The sequence below is a fragment of the Panthera tigris genome, chromosome C1, assembly GCF_018350195.1.
Source record: "Panthera tigris isolate Pti1 chromosome C1, P.tigris_Pti1_mat1.1, whole genome shotgun sequence".
Lineage (NCBI taxonomy): Eukaryota > Metazoa > Chordata > Mammalia > Carnivora > Felidae > Panthera > Panthera tigris.
This window is the reverse complement of record NC_056667.1, coordinates 181,457,300-181,483,701: the sequence shown is the minus strand read 5'-3', so window position 1 is coordinate 181,483,701 and position 26,402 is coordinate 181,457,300. Positions and strand designations below refer to the sequence as shown.

Below are 26,402 nucleotides of genomic sequence, written 5' to 3'. Positions count from 1 at the left end.
CACCAATGTTGTACAGCTCTTGCAGAAAGTGAAAGAGAAGATGCCACTTTCCAAATCATTTTATGAGGCAACTGTAGCCTAAAAGCAAAGCATGACACAGAAATTACCGACCAGCATTCCTTTTTAACATGGATGTGAGCATCCTCAACAAAATGCTAGCAAATCAAATCCAGCAATATATAAAAAGTTCTCAGGAATGTACAAATGGACTACTAAGACTAATAACTTAATATAGCAAGAACAGAATACAAGGTCAATCAATATACAAAAAAAAAAAAATTTGTATACATTAAAAGCATTGGGGATACCTGGCTGGCTCAGTCAATAGAGCATGTGACTCTTGATCTCAGAGTTGTGAGTTCAAGCCCCATGTTGGGTGTAGAGATTACTTAAAAAAAATAAAATCTTAAAAAAAAAAAGGATCAAGCAATTATAAAATAATTTTAATAAAATGCCATTTATATATCACAAAAATAAGATACAGAGGAATAAATTAAAATATGTATGAGACCTCTACACCAACAGCTACAAAATATTGCTTAGAGAAAAATTTAAAACACTAATATAAAGAGAAATATAGTATTCAATGATTGGAAGACTCGCTATTTTTAAGATGTCATTTTCCTCCAAAATGATATGTAGATTAAATGCATTCTCAATCAAAATACCAGCAGGCTTTTTTTTTTTTTAATCTACAAGCTGATTCTAAAATTTATAAGGAAAAACAATTTTGAATAGTCACCACAATTTTAAAAAAGAATCACACTACTTGATTTCAAGACTTACTGTAAATCTACACAAATCAAGGCAGTTTGGTGTCGGGGAGAGGATGAATACAACAGTGGAACAGAACATTTTTATTGTCAATTGATTTTGGCGAAGGTGCCAAAACACTAATGGGGGGAAAGAGTCTTTTCAACATATAGTGCTAGAATAAATGGACAGTTACCTGGGAGGAAAAAATAAATGTGGATCCTTCCTCACATCACACACAAAAGTAATCTGAGGTGAATCATAAATATAAATGTAAAAACTAAACTTAAAAGCTTCTAGAAGAAAATATAAGAATAGTTTGTGACATGATAGAAAGCAAAGGTGCTTAGACAGTAAAGAAAGCAACATGATTTAAAATTTGGCAAATTATACTTCATCACAATTAAAGTCTTCTCATCAAAAGATATCATTAAGAAAATATACTGAACCACCTGGATGATTCAGTCAGTTAAGTGTCTGACTCTTGATTTCGGCTTGGGTCATGGTCTCACAGTTGGTGAATTCGAACCCCGTATCAGGCTCTGTGCTGACAGTGTGGAGCCTGCTTAGGATTGTGTCTCCCTCTCTCTCTGTCCCTCCCCTCCCTGCTCGCTCTCTATCTCTCTCTCAAAATAAATAAAAATAAACTTTAAAAAAGAAGCAGAAAAAGAAAGAAAATATACAGGCAAACCACAGACAGAGAAACACTTCTGATAATGGGATTGTTCTCAGAATATGTAAAATACTTATGTAACTCTTTCATAGAACCTCAAATAACCCAATTTTTACAAGTGGAATTTTTTTTAAAGTCATCAGGAAATATTTTAGCAGAAACTTAGAATGTCCTCACTGCCACTTGGGAGCACATTACTGTGGGAGGATTAAGGTGAAATCATCTCTGATGCCAAGATTTCGGGTAGATTATCTCAGGGCCAGACTTACCCAATGAATGCACGTTTGAAGGGAGGAGGAAAAGTTTTGCTATTCAATTTTGCTTAAAATAACTGGATGATATCTTATGCATCTAGAGTACTAATAAAAAGCTCCCAGAATACTAGGAACTAAACATTTGGGGGGTGGGGAGCTGTTTGGGGTTTTTTTTGGAGGGAAGAGAGTTTGTTGATTTTTAAAAAATAGAACAACAGTTCACTGGTTCTATTTCAGAGCTCACAATTGATGAATAGCACCAAGAAGAGAATCATTTGCCCATTATGCCCCAAAACATCCAAAGATATGCTCATCTAAATTGTCCTCTATTTTTCCCTTCTCTGAAACTACTCTCTTTATCATGTGAAATATATGCCTGGAAATTTAGGTAATATTTTAAGAATGGCTTTTCCTCCAAATACTTACCTAATTTTATTAATGGGTTAAAATATGTGGTCCATTACAAAATCATGTGACTCATGGATAGGGTCTTATCTAATTTAATGGTCTAAGATGGATCCTTATTTTCATTCCTTCTGTATCAAAAAAAAAAAAACAAAAAAAAACAAACAAAAAAAAACAAAACAACCCACAACATCTAGTTTTATTCACATAAAACTCAGGTTCCTGATAGACCTTTCAATCCAAATCTATTTTGTATTGTGAATTGGATGACAAGAAGCTCCACCTTTCTCAAAAGGGAATAAAGAATTTAGATCCAACTTCTATGTCTGTCCATGTTCAATGTATTCAGGAGAAGCTAACACAGTTATAGTGAGTTATTGGGTCTTCCTCCTTCATGATTGGCCCGACATCCTAACACCTCTTGTATTAGTTTTCCCGTGGCTACTGCCACAGACTGCTAGACGTAGGTAGCCTAAAACAACAAAAATTTATGCTGTCACAGTTCTGGAGGCAAGAAGTCTGAAATCAGTATCAGTGAACCAAAATCAAGGTGTGGACAGGGCCACACCTCTGGAGGCCCTGGAGGAGGCCCTCCACCTCCGGAGGAGTCTTCCTCTGGAGACTGTAGGGAAGAATCAGTTACTTTCTTCTTTGAGCTTCTGGTGGTTGCATGCATCCTTGGATTGTGGTCTCAACTCCAGAACAATATTTCCTTTTTTTTTTTTTGCAACAGGTAGGTTGAATATTAAGTTATACTTTACTGGTCCTTTGAATATTCAAGTCAAATCAATAAATATCTATTGGTCAGCTATAGTTATCTCTTCTCTTTTCATTAAAATATGACAAGTTATACACTTTAGATTAACAATACAAATAGAAATGTAACAAAGCTTAAATTTCAAAAGAACATTATAACAAGCTAAGCTTCAGTTTTACCTAAAGAATTATTAATTCCATAAATATCTGTGATATGTTTGCCTACTGTATATCAGGCATTATGCCAGTGATAAAGACTGAAGAAGCTATGATAAAAAAGACTTGGTGCCTCCTTCAAGGAGCTTAGCCTTGGGAACAGTAAAACATGTGGAAGCAAATCTATTCATTCTAATTCAACAAAGTAAGAGCTGTTGAAGTGACTAAGTGGTTTCTTTTTCTGAGAAGAAGTAACATTTGAGGTGAATCTTGAAGGTCAGGGATAGGTATGCAAGGGTTTAGAGAAGGCATTCCAAGCAGAACCAAAAGCCAAGTTCAAAGGCACTGAAATAGAAGCATGGATGATGTTCCCTGGAAAGATCACATGGCTGGAATGGTAGGATTGGGATATATTGAGGGCCTTTGCATAATGGTCAAAAGCTTAGAGTTTATCTTATGAGCATCAAGAAGCCACTAAAGGCGGCTGTGATCTTGTAAGCTTTTACTTATCAGTGTGACCTTGTTTTTCTGTTGCCTCTGCTCCAGGGTCAGTTGCAAAGCCAAAGATACTGCCAGCAACTTCAGACTCTCTGCTGCAAAAGCAGACTGACTACAGAAAAGCTATTTGCAAAGTCCTAAGGAATTGTTTAGCTTTCTATATTTTAGGAAAATTCCTTTACTCCTTTATTATGACCTTGGAGATACTGGCCTGGAATGACAGGGAAATCCAGATTGAGAGAATTTGGTTTATATCACAGGCACTGTGTGAATCTAGATATCTGCTTTCCTGCTGTTTCTCCAAGTTGGCTTCAGATCAAGCATCATTATCATGATTTTTACCTTTTGTTGCCTCCATTCCTTCATCTTAAAGGAGAAGTAGCTTGAACTTAGGGTAGGATTGAAAAGTATGTGCTGGCTGGCCCTTTGTGACTAGCATTTGTTTCTCAGGAAGGATGGTGCCAGGGAGGAAGATGGCCAGAGGAGGGACCATGGCAGAAGGGAAGGCTGCTGCTGAAGCCCCAGCAGGTGACAAGAAACACCTGATGAAAGCAGAGTTCCTGAGGCCAGGCAGCAAGAGCAATGCTCTTAAGGAAGGATTGCCACCCCACTTGGCCTTTGTCCCCTTCCTTTATTGATCCAGGCTCCTAGAATTGGCTCATACTCTGGTCTTTCAGAGATAAAAGCAGGGGTGCTTAGGTGGCTGTTCGTTAAGCGTCTGGCTCTTGATTTCAGCTCAGGTCATATCTCATTGTTTGCAAGTTTGAGCCCCGAGCTGGGCTCTGCGCTGACATACTTGTGCTCTTGTGCTCTCTCAAAATAAATAAACTTAAAAAAAAAAGGAAGTAAAAACAACTGTAACATTTCAAACAGAGGAAGATTTTTTGTCTTCTTAAACATATGCATTTAACATTTTTTTTAATCTTTGAGAAAGAGAGAGACAAGCAGAGTGCAAGCAGGGGAGGGGCAGAGAGAGAGGGAGACACAGAATCTGAAGCAGGCTCCAGGCTCTGAGCTGTCAGCAGAGAGCCTGACACAGGGCTCGAACTCACCAACTGCGAGATCGAGATCGTGACCTGAGCTGAAGTCAGATGCTTAACTGACTGAGACACCCAGACACCCCACCCCTTTGACATTCTAAAAGCATTTAAAAACAAAGCAGAGGATAGCAAAGAATTAAAGAGATTTCTGCATGGTGAATGACTAGAGAATTCTGAAGGTCAACTTGATAGAATCAGAGATATTTTCTACAATGTCACTAATGCCAGAACGAGACAAAGGGTTAATCGTATTGTGGAGGTGTTGGAGTGTGGAGAATGTCACGGATTTTAAAAAACTAATTTTGTCACCCCTATCTGAATGGAGGAGGGAAGGAGTCCAATTTTATTGGTTTCTGGGCCTTCCCACACCTCTCCAAGGTCTCACAGGATCTGGAAACGATCTCACAGGCCTCTAGGATGAGAGGTGAGGCTTTCTTGTCCCATACAGCATGGGCACCGTGGCTCACCTGAGCATGCTTCTTCGCTTCTGTTCTGTGTCTGGCAAGAGGCCTGTGCTTCTTCTCCCCTCTTCTCTTTGGTCTTCCTTCAAACTGAAATCTGCCCACTGCCAGAAAAAATAGTCATGATTGCTATGAGCAGAAGCTGCCTGGTTTACTCTATTAATCACATGAGCCACCTTTTCACTATCTTTGAAGTTCTCATCATTAGTGAGGAAGCAGTCAATAGACAATAATTTTCCCTTTCCCTGATTCAGAGTGGGGAAAAGAAAAAGGAGATTAAATTCTTGTCCCTGTTCATTATACAGCTAAAGAGCTATGTCAGCTCTGTCTTTTTCTACCTATTAGAGACCAGAAGGACTTGAAAGGGTTGTATAGTCCAACAGAGATCATCTTAAAACCTCCCGTGCCTCCTGCAATATCCTCTTTGTTTAGCATCCTTTCCTTACCCTTCCTGTCACGTTGAATTTATAATCTAAGTTTACAATTTATTCAGCACATGTTTATTGGGTTTCTTTTATGTGTGTAGCCCTGTGCTGAGTACGCTATTTTCTCCTCAATTTCTGATAGAGAAATGCCAGTAAAGGTCTGCATTCAGATGCCTCTGGGTGTGGAAGAGTCTTTTGCCTAGAATATTCCAACTGCCAACTTTAATAAATGCCCTGTTTATTGACGAGTCCAAATGGGATCATTTAGACCTGAAACTAATAGTTTGGGAACCTAACGTCCCTCTCTCTAACTCTCTCTTTCTCTCTCAAATAAATAGCTTATTGGAAAAAAAAAAAAAAAGGAAGAAGAAGAAGTAAAAACAGCAGTAACATGTTACAAACAGAGGAAGGTCTTTTTTCTTCCTTAAACTACCCAGGGTTTTTTCTCCTCTCCCAACTGAATTCATTGAACAAATACTTGCAAAATATCTACTTAGTGCTATGCTAATACATTCTGGAGAAAATGTCATCATTAGCTTAATCAATAATACATTCTGCTCTTAAAGCAGAGATTTAGGGGCACCTGGGTGGCTCAGTCGGTTAAGCATCCAACTCTTGATTTCAGCTCAGGTCATGATGACATGCTTCATGAGATTGAGCCCCCCATCAGGCTCGGCGCCAACAGCCCCGAGTCTCCTTGGGATTCTCTCTCTCCCTCTCTCTCTGCCCCTTCCCTGCCCATGCTCTCTCTCAAAGTAAATAAACTTTCAATAGCTATAAAAATAGAACAAATTTAAAATTAATAAACAATTAAAAGAATTTAAAACACTAGGGTTTTTTTGATGGGCTCTTTTTTTTCTTTTCTTTTAATTTTTTTTTTTTAATTTACATCCAAATTAGTTAACATATAGTGCAACGATGATTTCAGGAGTAGATTCCTTAGTGACCCTTACCCATTTAGCCCATCCCCCCTCCCACAACCCCTCCAGCAACCCTCAATTTGTTCTCCATATTTATGAGTCTCTATGTTTTGTCCCCCTCCCTGTTTTTATATTATTTTTATTTCCCTTCCCTTATGTTCATCTGTTTTGTCTCCTAAAGTCCTCATATGAGTGAAGTCATATGACATTTGTCTTTCTCTGCCTAATTTCACTTAGCATAATACCCTCCAGTTCCATCCACATAGTTGCAAATGGCAAGATTTCATTCTTTTTGGTTGCCGAGTAATACCCCATTGTATATATATACCACATCTTCTTTATCCATTCATCCATCGATGGACGTTTGGGCTCTTTCCATACTTTGGCTATTGTTGATAGTGCTGCTATAAACATGGGGGTGCATGTGTCCCTTCGAAACAGCACACCTGTATCCCTTGGATAAATGCCTACTAGTGCAATTGCTGGGTCCTAGGGGAGTTCTATTTTTAGTTCTTTGAGGAAACTCCATACTGTTTTCCAGAGTGGCTGCACCAGCTTGCATTCCCACCAACAACGCAAAAGAGATCCTCTTTCTCCGCATCTTGAAAGAAATCGAAGACACAAAAAAATGGAAAAAGATTCCATGCTCCTGGGTAGGAAGAACAAATATTGTTAAAATGTTGATACTATCCAAAACAATCTACATATTCAATGCAATCCCTATCAAAGTAACACCAGCATTCTTCACAGAGCTAGAACAAATAATCCTAAAATTTGTATGGAACCAAAAGACCCCGGCTAGCCAAAGCAATCTTGAAAAAGAAAACCAAAGCAGGAGACCTCACAATCCCAGACTTCAAGCTATACTACAAAGCTGTAATCATCAAGACAGTATGGCACTGGCACAAGGACAGACACTCAGATCAATGGAACAGAATAGAGAACCCAGAAATGGACCCACAAACGTATGGCCAACTAATCTTGGACAAAGCAGGAAAGAATATCCAATGGAATAAAGACAGTCTCTTCAGCAAGTGGTGCTGGGAAAACTGGACAGCGACATGCAGAAGAATGAACTTGGACCACTTTCTTACACCATACACAAAAATAAACTCAAAATGGATGAAAGACCTCAATGTAAGACAGGAAACCATCAAAATCCTCGAGGAGAAAGCAGGCAAAAACCTCTTTGATCTTGGCCGCAGCAACTTCTTACTCAACACATCTCTGGAGGCAAGGGAAACAAAAGCAAAAATGAACTACTGGGACCTCATCAAAATAAAAAGCTTCTGCACAGCGAAGGAAACAATCAGCAAAACTAAAAGGCAACCGACAGAATGGGAGAAGATATTTGCAAACGACATATCAGATAAAGTGTTAGTATCCAAAATCTATAAAGAACTTATCAAACTCAACACCCAAAAGCAAATAATCCAGTGAAGAAATGGATAAAAGACATGAATAGACACTTCTCCAAGGAAGACATCCAGATAGCCAACTGACACATGAAAACATGCTCAACTTCACTCATCATCAGGGAAATACAAATCAAAACCACAATGAGATACCACCTTATGCCTGTCAGAATGGCTAACATTAACAACTCAGGCAACAACAGATGTTGGCAAGGATGCGGAGAAAGAGGATCTCTTTTGCGTTGTTGGTGGGAATGCAAGCTGGTGTAGCCACTCTGGAAAACAGTATGGAGTTTCCTCAAAGAACTAAAAATAGAACTCCCCTAGGACCCAGCAATTGCACTAGTAGGCATTTATCCAAGGGATACAGGTGTGCTGTTTCGAAGGGACACATGCACCCCCATGTTTATAGCAGCACTATCAACAATAGCCAAAGTATGGAAAGAGCCCAAACGTCCATCGATGGATGAATGGATAAAGAAGATGTGGTATATATATACAATGGGGTATTACTCGGCAACCAAAAAGAATGAAATCTTGCCATTTGCAACTACGTGGATGGAACTGGAGGGTATTATGCTAAGTGAAATTAGGCAGAGAAAGACAAATGTCATATGACTTCACTCATATGAGGACTTTAGGAGACAAAACAGATGAACATAAGGGAAGGGAAATAAAAATAATATAAAAACAGGGAGGGGGACAAAACATAGAGACTCATAAATATGGAGAACAAATTGAGGGTTACTGGAAGGGTTGTGGAAGGAAAGATGGGCTAAATGGGTAAGGGTCACTAAGGAATCTACTCCTGAAATCATCGTTGCACTGTATGCTAACTAATTTGGATGTAAATTTAAAAAAATAAAAAATAAAATTTAAAACAAAATAGTGCAAAATATACTTTCAAATAAAATTTAAAGAAAGAAAAAAGAAAAAAAAAAGACCTGAGCTGAGATCAGGAGTCGGACACTTGGGGCTCCTAGATGGCTAAAGCTGTTAATTAAGCCAGTGACTCTTGATTTTGGTTCGGGTCATGATGTCATGGTCATGAGATCGAGCACCTCCATGGACTCTGAGCTGGGTGTGCCGCCTGCCCGGGATTCTCTCTCTCCCTCTACCTCTCCCCTCCCTAGCTCGCACTTGTCTGCATGTGCACACATACTCTCTTTCTCTCTCACACACAAACAAAAAAGAGCCAGATGCTTAACTGACTGAGCCACCCAAGGTGTCCCTCCACCCCTTGGAGATCTTAAAGTCTCCTCAAACACAACATGTCCCAAATGGAACTCATGATCTTTGTCCCTCTATGCCAATGTTCGACATCTCAGTGAATGGCCCTGTCATCCATTCAGCTATACAATCCTGATTGTTCTTGAAATTCTCTTCCCCTGAGTTCTGCCTTCCATAGTATTCAGGACATTGCCAGTACCTTCTAAAATATCTCTCAGATCCAGCCACATCTCTATATCTGTGATGCCATCCTAATCCAATTTAACATCTTCCTGCCTGGATTACTGCAATAGGCACCCAACTGTTCTCTCACATCCCTCTTTTCTAGCTCTATCTGCCCTCACTGCAAGCAGAAAAATCTTTTAAAACTGCAAATCTGAGCAAGATGTTTGGATACTTAAAACCCTTCAATCAGCATTGCTTGTGGCAGAAAGATCGTGATCTGACTACCTCTCCAACCCCATCTCACAGCACAGTCCCCCCTCTCTTTCTGGCATTGTAATTTATCTTCAGTTGCTCCGATGTGCCATGTTGCTTTCAGCCAGAGTCTTGTTTGAAGCTCTAGTCCTTCTGTCCTTGCTAGGTTGCCTAGGTAACTCCTACTCACCTACTAGATGTAAGGTCACTTCTTCACAGAAGCCTTCCCTGACCCCTGAAACTGAATCATATCCCCCTCTGCTACAGTCTCACAGCACCCAGTTTCTCTTCATAGGTATTATCATCATTCGTATTTATGCATTTTATTGTTTAATGATTTGATTAATCTGTCTTGCCCTCTAATGTATTAGTTTAATAAAGGCAGAGCCAATATTTATTATTCTTACCATTTGATCCTCAAAGCCTACTTGAACAGATGGTGACCACACTCATCGTGGTAAGCTTTTCATAATGTAATTGTCAAATCACTATGTGATACACCTGCAACTAATATAATGTATGTCAACTATACCTTAATTAAAAATTTTTTAAATACATAAGGTCATTACATTAAAAAAAAGGCCTATTAGAGTGCCTGGCACATAGTAGGCACTCAATAAGTTTGTTGAATTGGGGCACCTGAGAGGCTCAGCCAGTTAAGCATCCAACTTTGGCTCAGGTCGTGATCTCACAGTTCATGGGTTTGAGGCCCGTGTCGGGCTCTGTGCTGACAGCTTAGAGCCTGGAGCCTGTTTCAGATTCTGTGTCTCCCTCTCTCTCTGCCCCTCCCCTGCTTGTGCTGTGTCTCTTTCTCTCTCTCTCAAAATAAATAAACATTAAAAATTTTTTTTTAAGTTTGTTGAATTAATTAACAAAGGAATGAATAAATGAAGGTCATTAGTGACTTGCCCAGGATCGATATAGCAAGACAGACCATGGCCAGGTATTCTAAATTTCAGTCCATGTTACTAGCCTTCTCACAAAGACCTTGTCCTCAATTGTTCTGAACTATTGCAACCAAAGCAACTTCACAACTCATGTCCAATTTCTCGACCCTACCATTTTCTAAGGATGGAATTTATGCAGCAAGGAGATGCGATATGTATAGCAATTTTTTTCCAAGAAATACATGCTATCTTTTTGCTCTATTTCGAAGGGTTTTTTTATGATAAACCATGCCGCTATTTAAAACTTGTAAAGCTTTTTGAGATTCTCAGAAGAAATATAAGGCATAGATCACAAAGAACAGTTTTATCTCTTGCAATAGGATTTCCTGTTCAAAAAATGATGTTAATTTGAAAAGCTGATACCTCCAAAAGAGCATTCTATTAGGTGGGTAATCATCATCATATTGCCAGCTGCTGTGTATACCCTTCTCTTAAGAATGAAAAAGTAAAAATCCACTTTGTTGTGTACAAGTGCCTTGCGTGTTTTATAAAATCCACATAAAATGGTCAGTGGTTGGAGGAGAGGCTCCTGTATTTATAAGACAAATAAGTTCACTGTCACCCCTGAAGAAACTTGAAGATATGATTCTCAGGGGAGTTTGGTGCCTTGGATGAAAATGGAATCATTATTTTTCAACTTCCCCTGCTCACGTCATTGACTCCCACCTGCAGCCGGTCCATTGGTTATAAGTAGCCATAAATGGCCTTGCGGATTGTAAGCAGGGTAGCCAACCAGGACCAGCAAAGCCAAACTCCTGGTAAGCTTTATTAGCCCTTTCTGTGTATTTCATTTCCATTTCACATTTTGGAGTCAGAGACAATCCATACTTATGCTGATGTGGTGTGAGTCTGTCTCAGATGTGTATATAAGGTGCATTTCTCAGTTTTTGGTATATCTTTTCTTTCTCCTCCTCCTCCTCCTCCTCCTCCTCCTCCTCCTCCTCCTCCTCCTCCTTTGTTTATTGAGACTGCTATCTTAATACATATGTATGCTTTTTTTTTTTTTTTTAAGACTTGCACTTTCTTTGGAGACAACAAAGTGCATTTTTTTCGAAGATGAAAAAGCGTACTCAGACTTTCTGGGTTGTATTCATAATTGGTTTGCTCATCACTGTATAATGTTATCATCATAGACTCCTTTAAGCTAATAAACTGGATTTGGGGGTCTTCATTTGCAAATAAACATGGGGAAAAAGAGGGCTGCAAAATTCAGGTGCACCAATATACTATTTTTTCCTCCCTGTCTCTCTTTAAAAAATGTTTCCTCTTTCTCTTTTTACTTTTGCCCTCCCTTCTCTCCTCCTCCCTCTTCCTTCACCTTCCTCCTACCCCTCCAACTCCTCCTTCTTCTTTTCTTTCCCTCTTTTCTCTCAGACCATTGATATCTCCCGATCCTGCCTTCCACTCAGCTTCGTTCCACCATGCCCAAAGCACTCCTGCTGCTGTGTGTTGTCCTGGTGCTACTTGGGCTTGTGCCTGGAGACACAGTGAGAAACGGAGAGAAATGGAAGCCGCTCAACAATCCCCGGAACAGAGAGCTGGTAAGAGCATACCCTGGGGGCATGCTGGGCTGCAGGGTGAAATTGGCACCTCTCTGGATTTATGCACACTGCACTCTGTTGGAGCACGGTGGTGAGGAGGCTACCAAGTGCCAAGGCAATTCCTGCCGAGAAATCTGGTCAAGGGCTTTGCTAGCCTAGTAGCTGGTATCCTATTGTTCTTCTGCCCAATTTATATCTGTCCTGTAAGGAGAAGCAAATTTATATATAGAAATGATTTTATGTACACACGACACCTTACATTTGTAAATGATCGTACATACACATTGACTTTATAGCCTGTATTTCTCACACATATACAAAATCAAGAGTATCGTGGGGAATTGATTTTTGCATAGCTCAGACTGAACTGATAATAAAATCAATTCTCATATGACCAACACGTGCAAAGCTCAGTTACAAAAACTGAAAGTTGACCTGCATTCTTTTCAATTTACCAAGCATTCTTTTCTTTATTTTTTTTTTTAAGATTTATTTTTAAGTAATCTCTACACCCATTGTGGGGCTCAGTACCACATCCCTGAGACCAAGAGTTGCACGCTCTACCAACTGAGTCAGCCAGGTGCTCCCCAAGCATTATTTTCAAGATAAATCTATCTAGGAAATAGAATTCAAAACATCAGTGAAAATTCTCTTTTGAAAATATGCCAAAACAATAAACATGCTGGCATTACTATTTCAAAAACTAGTTTCCCTAAAGAAAATGATGTGAAATATGACAGTATAGGGTTAAAACAACCAAGCAGCCCTTTGCAAGCTTCTATGTATCCATTTTATAAAGGAAAGCTTTTTGAAAAACGCATGCCTGAAAGAATTGGTGCAGAAGACAATGGCCAGGATCTCACCTTCAGAGAGGAGGCCCAGAGCTTGACCACTGTAAAGTTCCATTTAATCTCCGACCTAAGTGGTTCAGAGATGGTTTACAAAGGACCCTCTGACCGTGATGCTATTAAATAATTGATGTTCCTCTCTCAATCTCCACCGAGAATGTTGAATTATCTTGTTTAGGGTTGAAATGTCAAAAACAAGGCAGGGTAGGGGCACCTGGGTGGCTCAGTCAGTTGAGCGTCCAACTTCAGCTCAGGTCATGATCTCACACTCCGTGAGTTCGAGCCCCGCGTCGGGCTCTGTGCTGACAGCTCAGGGACTGGAGTCTGCTTCGGATTCTGTGTCTCCCTCTCTCTCTGCCCCTCCCCTGCTCATGCTCTGTCTCTCTCTGTCTCAAAAATACATAGAAACATTTAAAAAAATTAAAAAAAAACAAAAACAAAAACAAGGCAGGGTAAAGGACAGTGGAGGGGAAGTAGGAGAAGTAGCCAAAGTTTGTACTTGTATTTCTGGATTTTCTACCTCCTGCCTCCTAGATTAGCCCTAAAGTCAATTCACGGAGGAAAAAAGAGGGGGAAAATATCCATCTCTGAGTATTTTTTATATTTAATTTACATACCGCATTGAACACTTTCTTTCTCTCTTCAGTTTTTCAGAACCCTTCAGGCATATCTTAAGGGAAGAGGTCTTGATCTTGGGAGATTTCCGAACACTTTCTCCATGAATGAGAATCCCAGACCCCTCTCTTTCCAATCAGAACTTCTTGCTTCTGCATTTGCAGATTATGAAGAGCAGAAAAACTCCTTTCCTAATTACGTCAAAGGCTGAATGTTTCCTCTGAACACAGGTAAGTTATCCCTTTATTCCCAGGATCTGTCCAATTATAACAACTCAGTCATAAAGAGATTTTGAAAGTATTTATTTGAAAAAATGATTTTATTTCCTCATAGAAATATGTGCTCAGTTCTGATGATACTCATCACCGTTAATATTTGGATTTGGTTCATGTATTTCGCTGTCTGGTTTTAAAAAGAAATGAAAGTTTATAATTTTATAAGCATAGTTTTCTGGGAAGAGATATATTAAAATAGAATGATCACTCTTTTTTTTTAATTTAAAGTAGTCTGTATGCCCAACATGGGGTTTAACTCACAACTCCGAGGTTAAAAGTCACCTGCTGTATGAACTGAACCTTCCAGGTGCCCCTAGAATTATCACTCTTAATAGGATTAGTAAATATAGTGGAATATCACACACTTTTACCTATGTTTTTTGAATACCAGGTCATATAGCTAGTTATGTGGAAATCATATACAAAGAAATAAGGTGGGGCATCTGGGTGTCTCAGTTGGTTAAAAACATCTAACTCTTGATTTCGGCTCAGGTCTTGATCTCACAGTTCATGAGATCGAGCCTGGATTCAAGCTCTGAGCTGTCTGCTTAGATTTTCTCTCTCTCCCTCTCTCTCTCTGCCCCTCCCCTACCCTCTCAAAATAAATAAATAAACTTTAAAAATGTCAAATTGTGCAGTTGGATTTAATAGAAAAGTTTAAAAAAATTGTCTTTTTGGAAAAAAGTAATAAACATATATTTGAGTTTGAACTTCTTCACCTAAAGAAAAAAAAAAAGTAAAATATTGTAAAGATGGCACTTTCCTCATGGAAAAAAATTAGAAATTTATTTATGTTTAAAATTTGTGTTTTACTGGGGCTCCTGGGTGGCTCAGTCGGTTAAGCGTCCGACTTCAGCTCAGGTCACGATCTTGCAGTCCGCGAGTTCGAGCCCCGCGTCGGGCTATGGGCTGATGGCTCAGAGCCTGGAGCTTGCTTCCGATTCTGTGTCTTCCTCTCTCTCTCTGCCCCTCCCCCGTTCATGCTGTGTCTCTCTCTGTCTCAAAAATAAATAAACGTTAAAAAAAAAAAAATTAAAAAAAAAATTTGTGTTTTATTATTCCTTTTTTTTTTTTTTTTTGAGAGAGAGAGAGTGAGAGAGAGAGCACACATGCGCAAGCAAGCAGGAAAGGAGAAGAGAGAGAGAAAGAGTGAGAGAGAGAGGACCTCAAGCAGGCTCACGCCCAGTGTGGAGCATGACAGTGAGATCATGAGCTGAGCCGAAATCAAGAGTTGGTCACTTAACCAACTGAGCCCCCCAGGTGCCCCTATTCTTATTACTTGAGCATTCCTATCAAATAAATATTTACCATTTAGGAAAAAGAAACAACAAACAGGTATGGTGTACTCCAAGAAAACACAATGTGATTCTAGTCTATTAACTTTTTGTTTGGCTAAATAATAAAGGGAACTGAATCATGATTAAAATCCACTCCCATTCTTCCAATGGGTAGGGATGAAATTGTGAGGAACATACATACTATTGCTGTACTTTATTGTGTATGGGAAAGCATTTTGATTATTAGTTCCTTTAAATGTGATGATTTTTTAAAATAATGATTGTTATTCTAAATGGAAGATGCAATTTACTATGTGGCATATGTGCTTGAAAGCTCTTACAATGAGAAAATGAAATAGAATGAACGGGAAGACATTATGGAAGGGTTACCTTGACTAATATTCACTCTTGGGCCCTAGGCTATTAAACACTAAAGTAAAGAATAGTTATTAATATCACAGTATCTGCTTTAGTATGAGACAGAATTGCATGCAATCTGGTTGTGAGCCTTAGTTTCTTCATTTATAAATTGCAGACACTGATCTCTAACTCACAGATACTATAGAGAAAATATCAAATAAATAGTGTCATGTGAGCATGGACTGAGGTAATGTTTAAGGGCAGGAAATGGAGAAAACACTAAGTTGGTAGTATTGTAATGTGATGGGAGTTTTTCAACTTTGTGAGAGAAGTTAAGCTTCTATTAGGAGAATATTTCCATTTTTTTTTAACGTTTATTTATTTTTGAGACAGAGAGAGACAGAGCATGAACGGGTGAGGGTCAGAGAGAGGGAGACACAGAATCTGAAACAGGCTCCAGGCTCTGAGCTGTCAGCACAGAGCCCGACGCGGGGCTTGAACCCACGGACCGTGAGATCATGACCTGAGCGACCTGAGCCGAAGTCGGCCTCTCAACTGACTGAGCCAGCCAGGCGCCCCAGGAGAATATTTCATAATTACATGCGCTCCTTTCCTAACATCTCTGATTAGAAAAGAAAAACAAAAAGAGTCTTTGTTGAAATATGTTGCTCTTTGGGTCATTGTGTTGCTTGAAGAGTCTTCACTTTCTATTTCATGATAACATTTTCTTGTTCTTTCAGGTGTCTGGCTATTTTAAAACTACAGATCAAGCTTCTCATCAGAAAAATTCAATCATGGTCATGGCTAAACCTTTTCCCCCTCCACTTTTGTCAATTTATCATGGTTTTATTCTACATTTCCAGATTTACATATAAATGGGTCGAGCTTTGGGACATATGTGACTTATGTGCATATTTTTGGAGTCTTTTTTCCATTCTATAAACCATAAACATCAATGTAGAGCACTGGACATATTTCTAAGAGTTACAAAAATACTGTAGAGTCCAAAGAGATGATGATTCAAATTACCTTTCCTTTAAGCTTGTCTTTCAAGCTTGTGTGCTTATTACCTTTTATCAATAAACATTAAAAAAAAAATTTTTTTTAATGTTTATTTATTTTTGAAGGAGAGAGATACAGAGTATGAGCGAGGGAGGGGAGGAGAGAGAGAGACACAGAATAATGATACAGGAAAAGCAGCTATTCCAAATGAAAATATGAGAGTCAGAATATTTCAGCCTAAGCTGGTGGAGAGAGGAGAATGTCAGTTGGTTGTAAAAAAAGGGACCTGTTTCTACTCCAGGCTCCAGGCTCTGAGCTGTCAGTATGGAGCGCGACTCGGGGCTCGAACTCACGGACCCCACAGACCATGAGACTATGACCTGAACCAAAGTCAGACCTTTAACCGACTGAGCCACCCAGGTGCCCCTATCAATAAACATTTTTTACTGGAAAGGGACTCTGCTCATTTTTAGTATCGTTCATTATATATAATAGAGATTTGAGCTTAAAATTGCTCTTTTTCCTGAAAAGAAGCTGCATTCCCACATTCAGCATATGCCATTGAAAGACCTCACAATGTTTGTTTCACACCAAGGGAGAGGAAGTGATAAATATCCACAGTTAAGTTGAAATGGAAAGCAAAGGCACTGGGGATTCTAGGAGTTGCTAGAGTCTTTAGGAGATGTTCCCTGCCATCGTTCAGAGGTGGACACTGTGTTACACCAAATATCCCAGCTGCACTCGGCTCTGGTTCTTCTGCACACACAGCTTCTTAAGAAGGGCGAGTGGAAACAGGTGGAGTAGAAACAGGTCCTTTTTTTTACAACCAACTGACCTTCTCCTCTCTCCACCAGCTCAGGTTGAAATATTCTGACTCTCATATTTTCATTTGGGATAGCTGCTTTTCCTGTATCATTATGGAGAGCCACATCATTTTCTCTGGGATTCTTGAAAAACGAACATTATACTAGAATGCAAAAACATTGGCATCCTAGGAACATTAGCCTGTACCTTTCATGATAGTCTTCTGTGGCTTTCTTGTGGATGATTGATACTGAATATCAATAATAAAATACTTATGGAAAAATAGATTTCTTCATCTGGTTTAATTTGTCCTGTTTTAACTAGTAATGTGTGTGTGTGTGTGTGTGTGTGTGTGTGTCTTTTCTCTGGAGGGTTGTGAGGTCTTTGGGAGCAGAGATCATATCTAAGTGATTTTTATTTCTCCAGCACCTAGCACAATGCTCTACATGTAGCGAGTGTTTAATATGTGTCGAACTGAAGGTGTGCTATTGTGCTATTATATGGTAATAGAAGCTGCTTCTAGTTTATATCAAGATTATGGGGTTTTTTTTTAGCATTTAAACTTTTTAAAGTTTATTTCTTTATTTTGAGAGAGAGAGAACGTGAGCAGAGGAGGGGCAGAGAGAGAGTGTGAGAGAGAATCCCAAGCAAGTTCTGTGCTGTCAGAGCAGAACCCAATGCGGGGCTTGATCTCACGAACCATGAGATTATGACCTGAGCCCAAAGCAAGAGTTGGGTGCTTAACTGACTGAGCCAGCCAGCTGCCCCTGTGTTTAACCATTTAAAAGATAGAACTAGGGGCACCTGGGTGGCTCAGTCAGTTAAGCATCTAACTCTTGATTTAGACTCAGGTCATGATCTCAGGGTGGTGAGAACAAGCCCTGTGTTGGGCTGCGCGCTAGGTTTGGAGCCTGCTGAAGGTTCTCTCTCTCTCCCTATACCTCTCCCACTGCCCCCCCCCCCATTCACATTCACTCTTTGTCTCACTCACTAAAAAAAATAAGTAAAAATAAAAGATATAAGTAATTACTGACAATGAGCTATTCCTCATAAAAAATATTCAAATAAAGGGTAGAGTAGTTAGGAGTGTTGTACCACCCTCTAGTTCCACTCAAGTAGCATTGACTGGTTTTCCTTTCCTTTTACCAGCCCTGTTCTGGGTGTCAGTACTGCCACAAAGGGAATTCTTATTAATTTCAGGGCCTTGAAAAGGAAGAGCATCCACACGGACTTTTAACTATGAGCCTGCAAAGTCTCAAGGCAGGAGCATGCATCCTTCTGCTGGAAAACTCACATTGGGAGATAGCTGTTGATGGATGGCCTACACTCCATACTGACTGGAGTTTCTTGGTGGTGATGCCATTGGGGAAGGACAAGTCTCCACTTGTATGACCATTTAGCACACCTGGTCCTCAGACATTGTATGTCAGTCATTTCCCCACCCCTACCCTATTATTTTGACAACCAAAACTTCCCTACACACATTTCTAAAAGCCCACTTGGGAAGTGATTTTTTTCTTGGCTGAGAACCATTGCTAGGTAAACAGCAGAAATGTCATGTTTCTTCCAGTGAAATTCAATGCTTTGCAAGTGATCCAGGCTCCCCGGGGCCCATGGTAATTCTCTACATAGTCCTCTGACAGCCTTTCAACACTGACTCTGCTCCTCTTTGATGAGGCCCACATTCCCAGGCCATGACCTATTGTCCCCTATCCCAGAACTAGGGTAGTCAAGAACTGTTAAGAGGGGTGCCTGGGTGGCTCAGTCGGTTAAGCGTCCGACTTCGGCTCAGGTCATGACCTCACGGTCTGTGACTTCGAGCCCCGCATCGGGCTCTGTGCTGACAGCTCAGAGCCTGGAGCCTGCTTCAGATTCTGTGTCTCCCTCTCTCTCTGACCCTCCCCTGTTCATGCTCTGTCTCTCTGTCTCAAAAATAAATAAACATTAAAAAAATTAAAAAAAAAAAAAAGGACTGTTAAGAGTGTGACTTCTAAGTCACACTTACAAGTGTGACTTGTAAGCCGCACACTATCCTACTACAGTTTCACAGATTCTAATAGACACATGAGACCCCTGGGTCTGAGGCAGCATATTTTATTACTCATGGCACTGCAGGCAGCATGAGTTGTACATCCACATTGGTTCTCCTTATACCCGAAGTATCATGGGAGCCACATGGAGGTGAATCCAAGCACCTGCTGCACATGAGTGGGTTTGTGCTGAGGAACCCCAAACTTAGGATATCCCCACTTTTATATGGGGCTACTAGCAAACATGCCCAATCTTTGCCCCAGATGGAAGCATTATATCTATTGTACTGGCCAGAAAACAAATCTGTCCTCTATCACAGAGAAAGACAGTAGGTCTGTCTTTCAAGGTTGTTTGTTCTACAGACATCTTTGGAAATATAGCCCAGATTGAAAGTTGCCAAAAACTTTTGCAGAAAAGTGAGAGAACTATGGAAAAATTGTCTCCCCAAAAGGGTCACATCCCATTGTGGTTCGACCCCTTGAAAAGGAGAAAGGATGGAGTCATCTCCTCCCTGTGTACTCTTAATTCTACTGTCATGGCACCCATTCAATGTTCTGCTTCCTTCAGACATTCCATTTTGATTCCTCAAAAATCAGTCAGAAAGTCTGAAAAGTTTCTTCTTGCTATTTTTATTACCGCTGTAACAATTTCACTTCTTCTCAAAGTAATGCAGATGCCTCTGACTCACCAGGGTACAAATCACTTTCAAGGAAGTGGATAAAAGAAAAACAGAAAGATTACAATTTTAAGATATATTGTTACAATGTGACCTGTAAAACAACTTTCATGTCAACAAGGTGTTCCATAGCAGTGTTAAAAACCAAATTCAAATTTTAAAGTAGATTTTAAAGATTTTATTGGATTTATTCAATGAACCATGAATTGGGCATCATCTAACAAATAGAAAGGAGCCCCAAAGAGCTGTACAAAATGAAAGACTTTGTAGCTAGAAGAAGGTGGGACAAGGAAGTCACCAAGCAGAGAGTGGATTGTTTGTGGCAAGGTCACTTCCCTTTAGGGGACAGCAGAGGTCTATCATGCAGTGAGGTCTATTACCTCACTAGCGCTGACCATGTAATTCCAGATTGACCACTCCTAAGAGAGGTTGAAACTGCAACTAAATTATGTATTAAGTCTTGGTTCCTGATGTGGTTTTTAGCACAAGTGATTTTGGGTCTGTTGTCTCTTTAATAATGGCATAAAAACTACCCTTTTATCTCTTTCTCCTTGTTCCCTATTCTCCCCCAACATGAATGGATAGCTGCACAACTGTTATTCCATATTCCAGTCAGGTGATAGTGAAACAACCTAGTCTAAGCCATCTGGGTCTTAGTAGAGAATTCTCCTTATGAGGTACCATCTTTCTTGCCTTTGACTCCCTTCTTTTCCCCTAGGAGAGTTAGGACCAGAGTTTTGACTTCTTAGATGCAGTTCCCTGCCTGCCTGGAGAAGGCAGGGAGAATTTCCCTACAAGTGATTTTTGTTGAGTTCCTTAATCCAACCTTTCCTACTAGCCCCCATATTTTACACCCAGGTAGAGTCCTGAGGATCCTTCATTATGAGAAAGTGATGATTTCTAGCTGTGAGATTTTTTCCCCTCTTATCTAGAAGTCTTGGGGTCACAGCTGTCATTCTGACATTCTTCTGTTCTTATCCTCATCTAGATTGTAACAAAGAGGTACCAATGGCTAAGTGATAGGCTCCATGTAACCTGTCTCTAACCTTAGCTTTATATCGAGCTTCATTCTCTGTACCTAAACACTCTTGCTCATTTCTAAGGTACTCTCAATTCCACCCAGTTTAATTCATAAACGTGTTTTAAGCACAGATTACTAGAATTCACAAAGATGCATCAGGTAGTACTATTCTCAAGATGTTGACAGACAGTGTGTCTAGAATAGGACAGCAGAGAAATATTTATAACACAAGGTAAAATATAAACCACAGGAGTGTTCAGCAAGTGAAGAATAGTTCCATTGAGGGGAGGCCATATGTCATATTAATTCCAACGCATGGGATTTGGGGTCAGATAGATCAGGGTTCACATCCTGGCTCTGCTACTTATTAGATATAGGACTTTGGCATTAATAATAGCAACATCCTCTGGTGCCTGGGTGGTCAGCTATTAAGCCCAGCTCTTGATCTCAGCTCAGGTAATGATCTCACAGTTTGTGGGATCAACCCCCCCCCCCCCACCGCCCCCACCGGCAGCAGGGGGAGTCTGCTTGGAATTCTCTCTTCCTTTCTCTCTGCCACTCCCTCATCCCCACCCCGGCACAAGCACGAGTTTGCTCGCTCTCTCTCAAAATAGATAGATAGATAGATAGATAGATAAAAATAAAATGAAAGCAACATCCATTTTTAAGGGTTATTTTGAGCTATGTATGTAATAGGCATAAGCCAGTACATGACCTATAGTAAATGGGCAAGAGTGTATGGTAACCACATCAAGCATTTGATTCTAAAAGTTTGACTGTTAAGAAAAGAAAACTTGGGTGGGAGTGATAGGTGGAACGTGAAGTTCCGATAAACTTACTTAAGGACTGAGGAGCCCTGAGGAAAGGGAGAGTTTGAGAATTTGTGGAAGACGGGAAAACTAATGGTGGAGGAGATGAGACTTAGAGCACAAATTGGGAGAGGACTTTAGCTTTCTGTGGCAGGAGAAAAATGGAAAATGAAACATGCACGTGGCAGTGCAGTTGGTTAAATCAAGAAAATAATGCACCAAAGAAAAGATCAAATTAATTTAAAGAACAAACATTCAGAAAAGGAAGTGGATTAGGAGAATGAAGAATTGAGGGAAACGATCTAGATTAAGGAAAATGTCTTTAAAGCACTTTTTTTTTTTTTTTAACTCCCTAATCCTCTTAAACAATAAATTTGAGCCAGAGCAGCAGGCCAAGACCCGAGCGGCCGGCTCCGCCCCTCTCTCGCCTCGAAGGCTGCCGGACCATATGCGCCTGCGGAACCTGAGCGCAGGGGCTGCGGCGCAGGCCGGGCCCGTTTCTCAGGAGGACGCCGCGTCGCTTTTCTCGCGCCGGGGCGTTAGGTAAAATCTAGGAAGTCTCGCTTTTTCCGGTTCTCTGTCCTGGTTCTTGTTGCTGCGTATTCGCACCCCGAAGCAGGAATGTCGGGTTTCAGCCCAGAGCTCATCGACTACCTGGAAGGGAAGATCTCCTTTGAGGAGTTCGAAAGGCGGAGAGAAGAGAGAAAAACCCGCGAGAAGAAAGTGAGGCGATGGCCAGGCCAGGATGCCCCTCACTGTCGTGTCGCCCTAATGCAGCTAGATGTGGGGGACCCAGATGACCCCATTCGCTGTGATGGAGCGGGCCGGGACTTCCTAGCAGCTTCTTCCCCTTCTTACCCAAATGCGGGTTCTCACCTCTCATCCATGTGTTAATCTCCTCTTAAGAAATATCTCCCACCAAAAAGCTTGTCTTTGTGGTAACCTCTTCTCTGTCTCTCTTCCCTCCTCCCCCACCCCCCTCCTCCCCCACCCCGTCAGTGTTTCTGATTCTAGTAGTAGTTTTGCTACCGATTCTTTTTGTGTTCGGGTGAGCAACTCACCTCTCTTCTTTAGGCCTCAGTTTATTTTTAAACCGAGGGGTTCGAGCTCCCATTTCTGAGGAGTCTCCCAGTGGTGTGATATAATCTTCCACAAGAAAGCGAGTTTTCTTTTCCGATAAAATCTTCATTCATATTTTTTGATACTTAGAATATCTGAACTTTACATATCCTCTCACTTATAAGAAGTCCGAGGGAAAACAAATATTGCACTCTTTGAAATTAATTGGTGGATTCGTTCCTAATTCATGCACCTAATAAAGACCCATCTCTTTTCATTTAAAAAGCTAGGATATAATGTATAGATTCATGAAATAATCCAGATGTAGTAAATTATTTTTTACAAGTGACTGATTCAGACAGTCGTGAGGGATGAGACTATGAAATGCTTTGACAGTATTCAAACTTATGTAAAGCTCAAGTTTTATAGAAATAGAAAATGAGGCAAATGCCCTATTCCCATCTGGAGAGAACTAAATCTGCATTATTTTTTGGAATCATTAATTTTCAATCACAGAGTGTTCAGGAAAAAGGAAAGTTATCAGTTGAAGAAAATCCACATGACTCTGAAGTTCCATCATCATCAGGAATTGACTCCAGCAAATCGCAGGACAATGAGGTCAATGAAGGTATGTTAAAATCATTTGCTACTTGCATTAAATGTTACGACTACCTAATAATTTAATGAAAACATTGTTTTTTCATTGCAGTAGTATTCTGGATTATCTAGTTTGTCAGTAGCATAATTATAGTGCGTGGCATATAATAGGTGCTCAATAAATATTTGATGAGGTTTTGAATATGGTGATGGTTAGTTTTATGGGTTATTTTTGTGGAAAAGTATTTCAAATTGACATCAGTATTGGGGAGCCTTTGTAGAGTCACTGTTTTTTAAACTGGCCCTTTTGGTTACTAATATTTCCAGACTGTACTCCCCCAATGGTAATGATTTATGCTTCTAAACAAAGTAGCTTCCAAACCACTGCATTAGTCATAGGAGATAAGATAAAAAATGCCAGTGTGGAAGTCCAGTTGGCTGCCCCAGATGGGTCTTTACACACAGTATAGATTTCTTGGTATGCTGCCTCTTTCGAGAATCCAGTCCTCAGCTCTGCAAGTGCAGATACCAGATTTGGTTAGTCCCATCTAATTACAGCCATCAGAGTCTAATTGATGAACGTTTGCAAATTCATTAATTTCCAGTGATTGACATACCTTCCTCATGAACAGAATACTGATAATAGTTCATAGTATCCATTTACCCATGACAAGTTATGTGGGATACTGAAATGTCAATTAGAATGTAGCTTTGTGTATAGTATCTGAATGAGAACTAAATTAAACTTTCTAGTTCTAGGGGGTAGAAGTAGAGGCTGGTTCTTTTCCCTGTGAATAACTCTTTTTACACAGAGTTTACATGCAGAAAACCAGCTTTATTCCTGCCTCCTTGGACCAAGTGGAGGTTTCTATTGCTGATAGAAAACTACAAGTAATTTTTGTATATTAACCTTGTATCCAGGAACCTTGCTTAATTCATGTATTCTGGCAGTATGTATGTATATTCTTTTGGATCTTCTGTGTACATATTCTTACATTTATTTAGGATGTTCACAATTCTTGAAGCTGGTCATTAATGACTTTTTAAGAATGATTACTTATTTGTTGTTCAGAATATGTGGGTTTTTAAAAATTTTTGTCCTTCCTCAAACATATTAACTATCTTGTCTATCCAGCATCTTTGGGATTTGACGTATTTCATGTAAGTGAATAAGCTTGCAAGTTTTTTAATACAATTATGTAAAATTATATAAAATGTATGTAAAATTTTAACTGTTTCATTGGAGTTTTTCTAAAATATGTTACATGCCTCTGCTTTAACAGAAAATTGGCCTCAAACTTAAGCATTACATGATCATTTAAGGTTATCATTATGAACTTGCAAAAATTATTGTACTATAGTGGCATCCTCAGATACAAATGAATTATGTCATATTATTTTGTTCCTGAAATGATAATACTATTTTAATAATAGCATCTATTAAGCTTTTACTGTATCCTGGGCATTATTCTAAGTGCATATATATAAAAACTCACCTCATCCTTAGAGTAAGCCTAAAGCAGACATTATTATTATGGTACTGTATTTATTTATCTACCTATTTATTTAAATGGTACAACCACTATTTATGTATGTTTGTGTGTATGTATGTATGTATATAAGCTCTGTGCTCAGCATGGGGCTTGAACTCCCAACCCCAAGATCAAGAGTTCTTTGGTCTTTCTGACATTATTATTTAAAAAAAAAATTTTTTTTAATCTTTATTTATTTTTGAGAGAGAGAGAGAGAGTACAAGTGGGGGAGGAACAGACTAGGGAGACACAGAATCTGAAGTAGGCTCCGGGCTCCGAGGTGTCAGCACAGAGTCCGATGTGAGGCTCGAACTCACGAACCATGAGATCATGACCTGAGCCAAAGTCAGACGCTTAACTGACTGAGCCACCCAAATGCCCCTGTCAGACATTATTATTAACTTCTTTTACAAATGAGGAAACTGAGGTTCAGAGAGCTTCAGTAATTTACCCAAGGTTATACAGTTAGTGATAATTGGAGATGAAGTTTGAAATCAGACAGCTTGACTCTGGAGGCCTTATCTTTAATCACTATGCTATGCCACCTGGTGTGTACCATCAGACTTGTTTAGTTTTTAGGTCTGTGTCTTACAGTTCTTTTATTTTTTTTTCCTCTCTGCTTTTAAGTGGTAACTATGTACACTTCTGATTTCCCACTTAATTCTCCTGTACATCTTAATGAGGCCTAAAGGTTGAGTCAGCAGTTCCTACAGAGTAAAATATATGACTTTGTAACAGATTTCTTCTTTGGGTTGTGTTTTGGAATGTTTGTTCTCTACTTTTACTTTCAGAAAATACTGGATTCTTTTTTTTCCCTTTTGACTACCGAGTGTTCTAATGGGTTTTTGTTTGTTGGCAATCTCCATGTGTCTTTCTTCAGGAGAAACATCAGATGGAGTCAGTAAATCAGTTCACAAGGTCTTTGCTTCCATGCTTGGGGAGAATGAAGATGATGAGGAGGAAGAGGAAGAAGAAGAAGAAGAGGAAGAAGAAACACCTGAGCAACCCACTGCAGGAGATGTGTTTGTATTGGAGATGGTTCTCAATCGTGAAACCAAGAAGATGATGAAAGTAAATAATTTATTTTAGTCTTTATAAACATAATGTAAAAATGTGACATAGTAATCGAAAAAGAAATCTTTAAATTATACGTATATCCGGAAAGAATTCAAACTGTAAAAAAGGAAATATCATGAGACAACTGTTAACGTTTCTTTTTTTTTTTCTTTTTATTTATTTTGAGAGAGAGAGCCTGTAAACATGAGCAGGGAAGGGACAGAAACAGAGGATCCAAAACAGGCCAGCGAGATCATGATCTGAGCTGAAACCAAGAGTCAGACGCTTAACTGACTGAGCCACCTACTTTCTTATGTTTCACCTTAGAGATTTTTTAAAATGTAAAACCTTAATTATTGCATGTGTCAAAATATGCTATAGTTTTGCTATTAAAAGTTCCATATTATAACTTTTTAACCAACTTTCTTCTGAGTAGATAAATTAGAAAGAAGGAGGATCTTCAGTAGGTTATAAGTTTAGTGGCACATAAATCCATTTTGCAACATCAGGTTCTACATTTGTTATTATTCTAGTTAGTAATTAATAATT

At 39.5% G+C, this 26,402-nt stretch overlaps 2 protein-coding genes across 5 annotated transcripts in view; both read left to right on the top strand.

The window, feature by feature from the left end:
- The window catches only part of CC1H2orf66 (chromosome C1 C2orf66 homolog), a 37,993-nt gene extending 21,585 nt beyond the window's left edge, over positions 1–16,408 (top strand). The window contains exons 1-4 of one of the 3 annotated variants that reach the window (XM_042994981.1): positions 10,269–11,221; positions 11,760–11,891; positions 13,386–13,584; positions 16,007–16,408. In XM_042994981.1, coding sequence (XP_042850915.1) covers positions 11,772–11,891; positions 13,386–13,565 — 300 coding nt within the window. In that variant the 5' untranslated portion in view covers positions 10,269–11,221; positions 11,760–11,771 and the 3' untranslated portion in view covers positions 13,566–13,584; positions 16,007–16,408. Of the gene's footprint in view, positions 1–10,268; positions 11,222–11,724; positions 11,892–13,385; positions 13,585–16,006 lie in introns of those variants that run through there. The other 2 variants (XM_042994979.1, XM_042994980.1) reach the window with 2 other exon arrangements.
- A 5,750-nt stretch (positions 16,409–22,158) lies between these two features.
- GTF3C3 (general transcription factor IIIC subunit 3) overlaps positions 22,159–26,402 on the top strand; it is a 38,558-nt gene continuing 34,314 nt past the window's right edge. For both annotated transcript variants that reach the window (XM_042994977.1, XM_007094711.2), the window contains exons 1-3: positions 22,159–22,332; positions 23,185–23,296; positions 25,678–25,868. In XM_042994977.1, the coding sequence (XP_042850911.1) occupies positions 22,231–22,332; positions 23,185–23,296; positions 25,678–25,868 (405 nt within the window). In that variant the 5' untranslated portion in view covers positions 22,159–22,230. The remainder of the gene's footprint in view (positions 22,333–23,184; positions 23,297–25,677; positions 25,869–26,402) is intronic.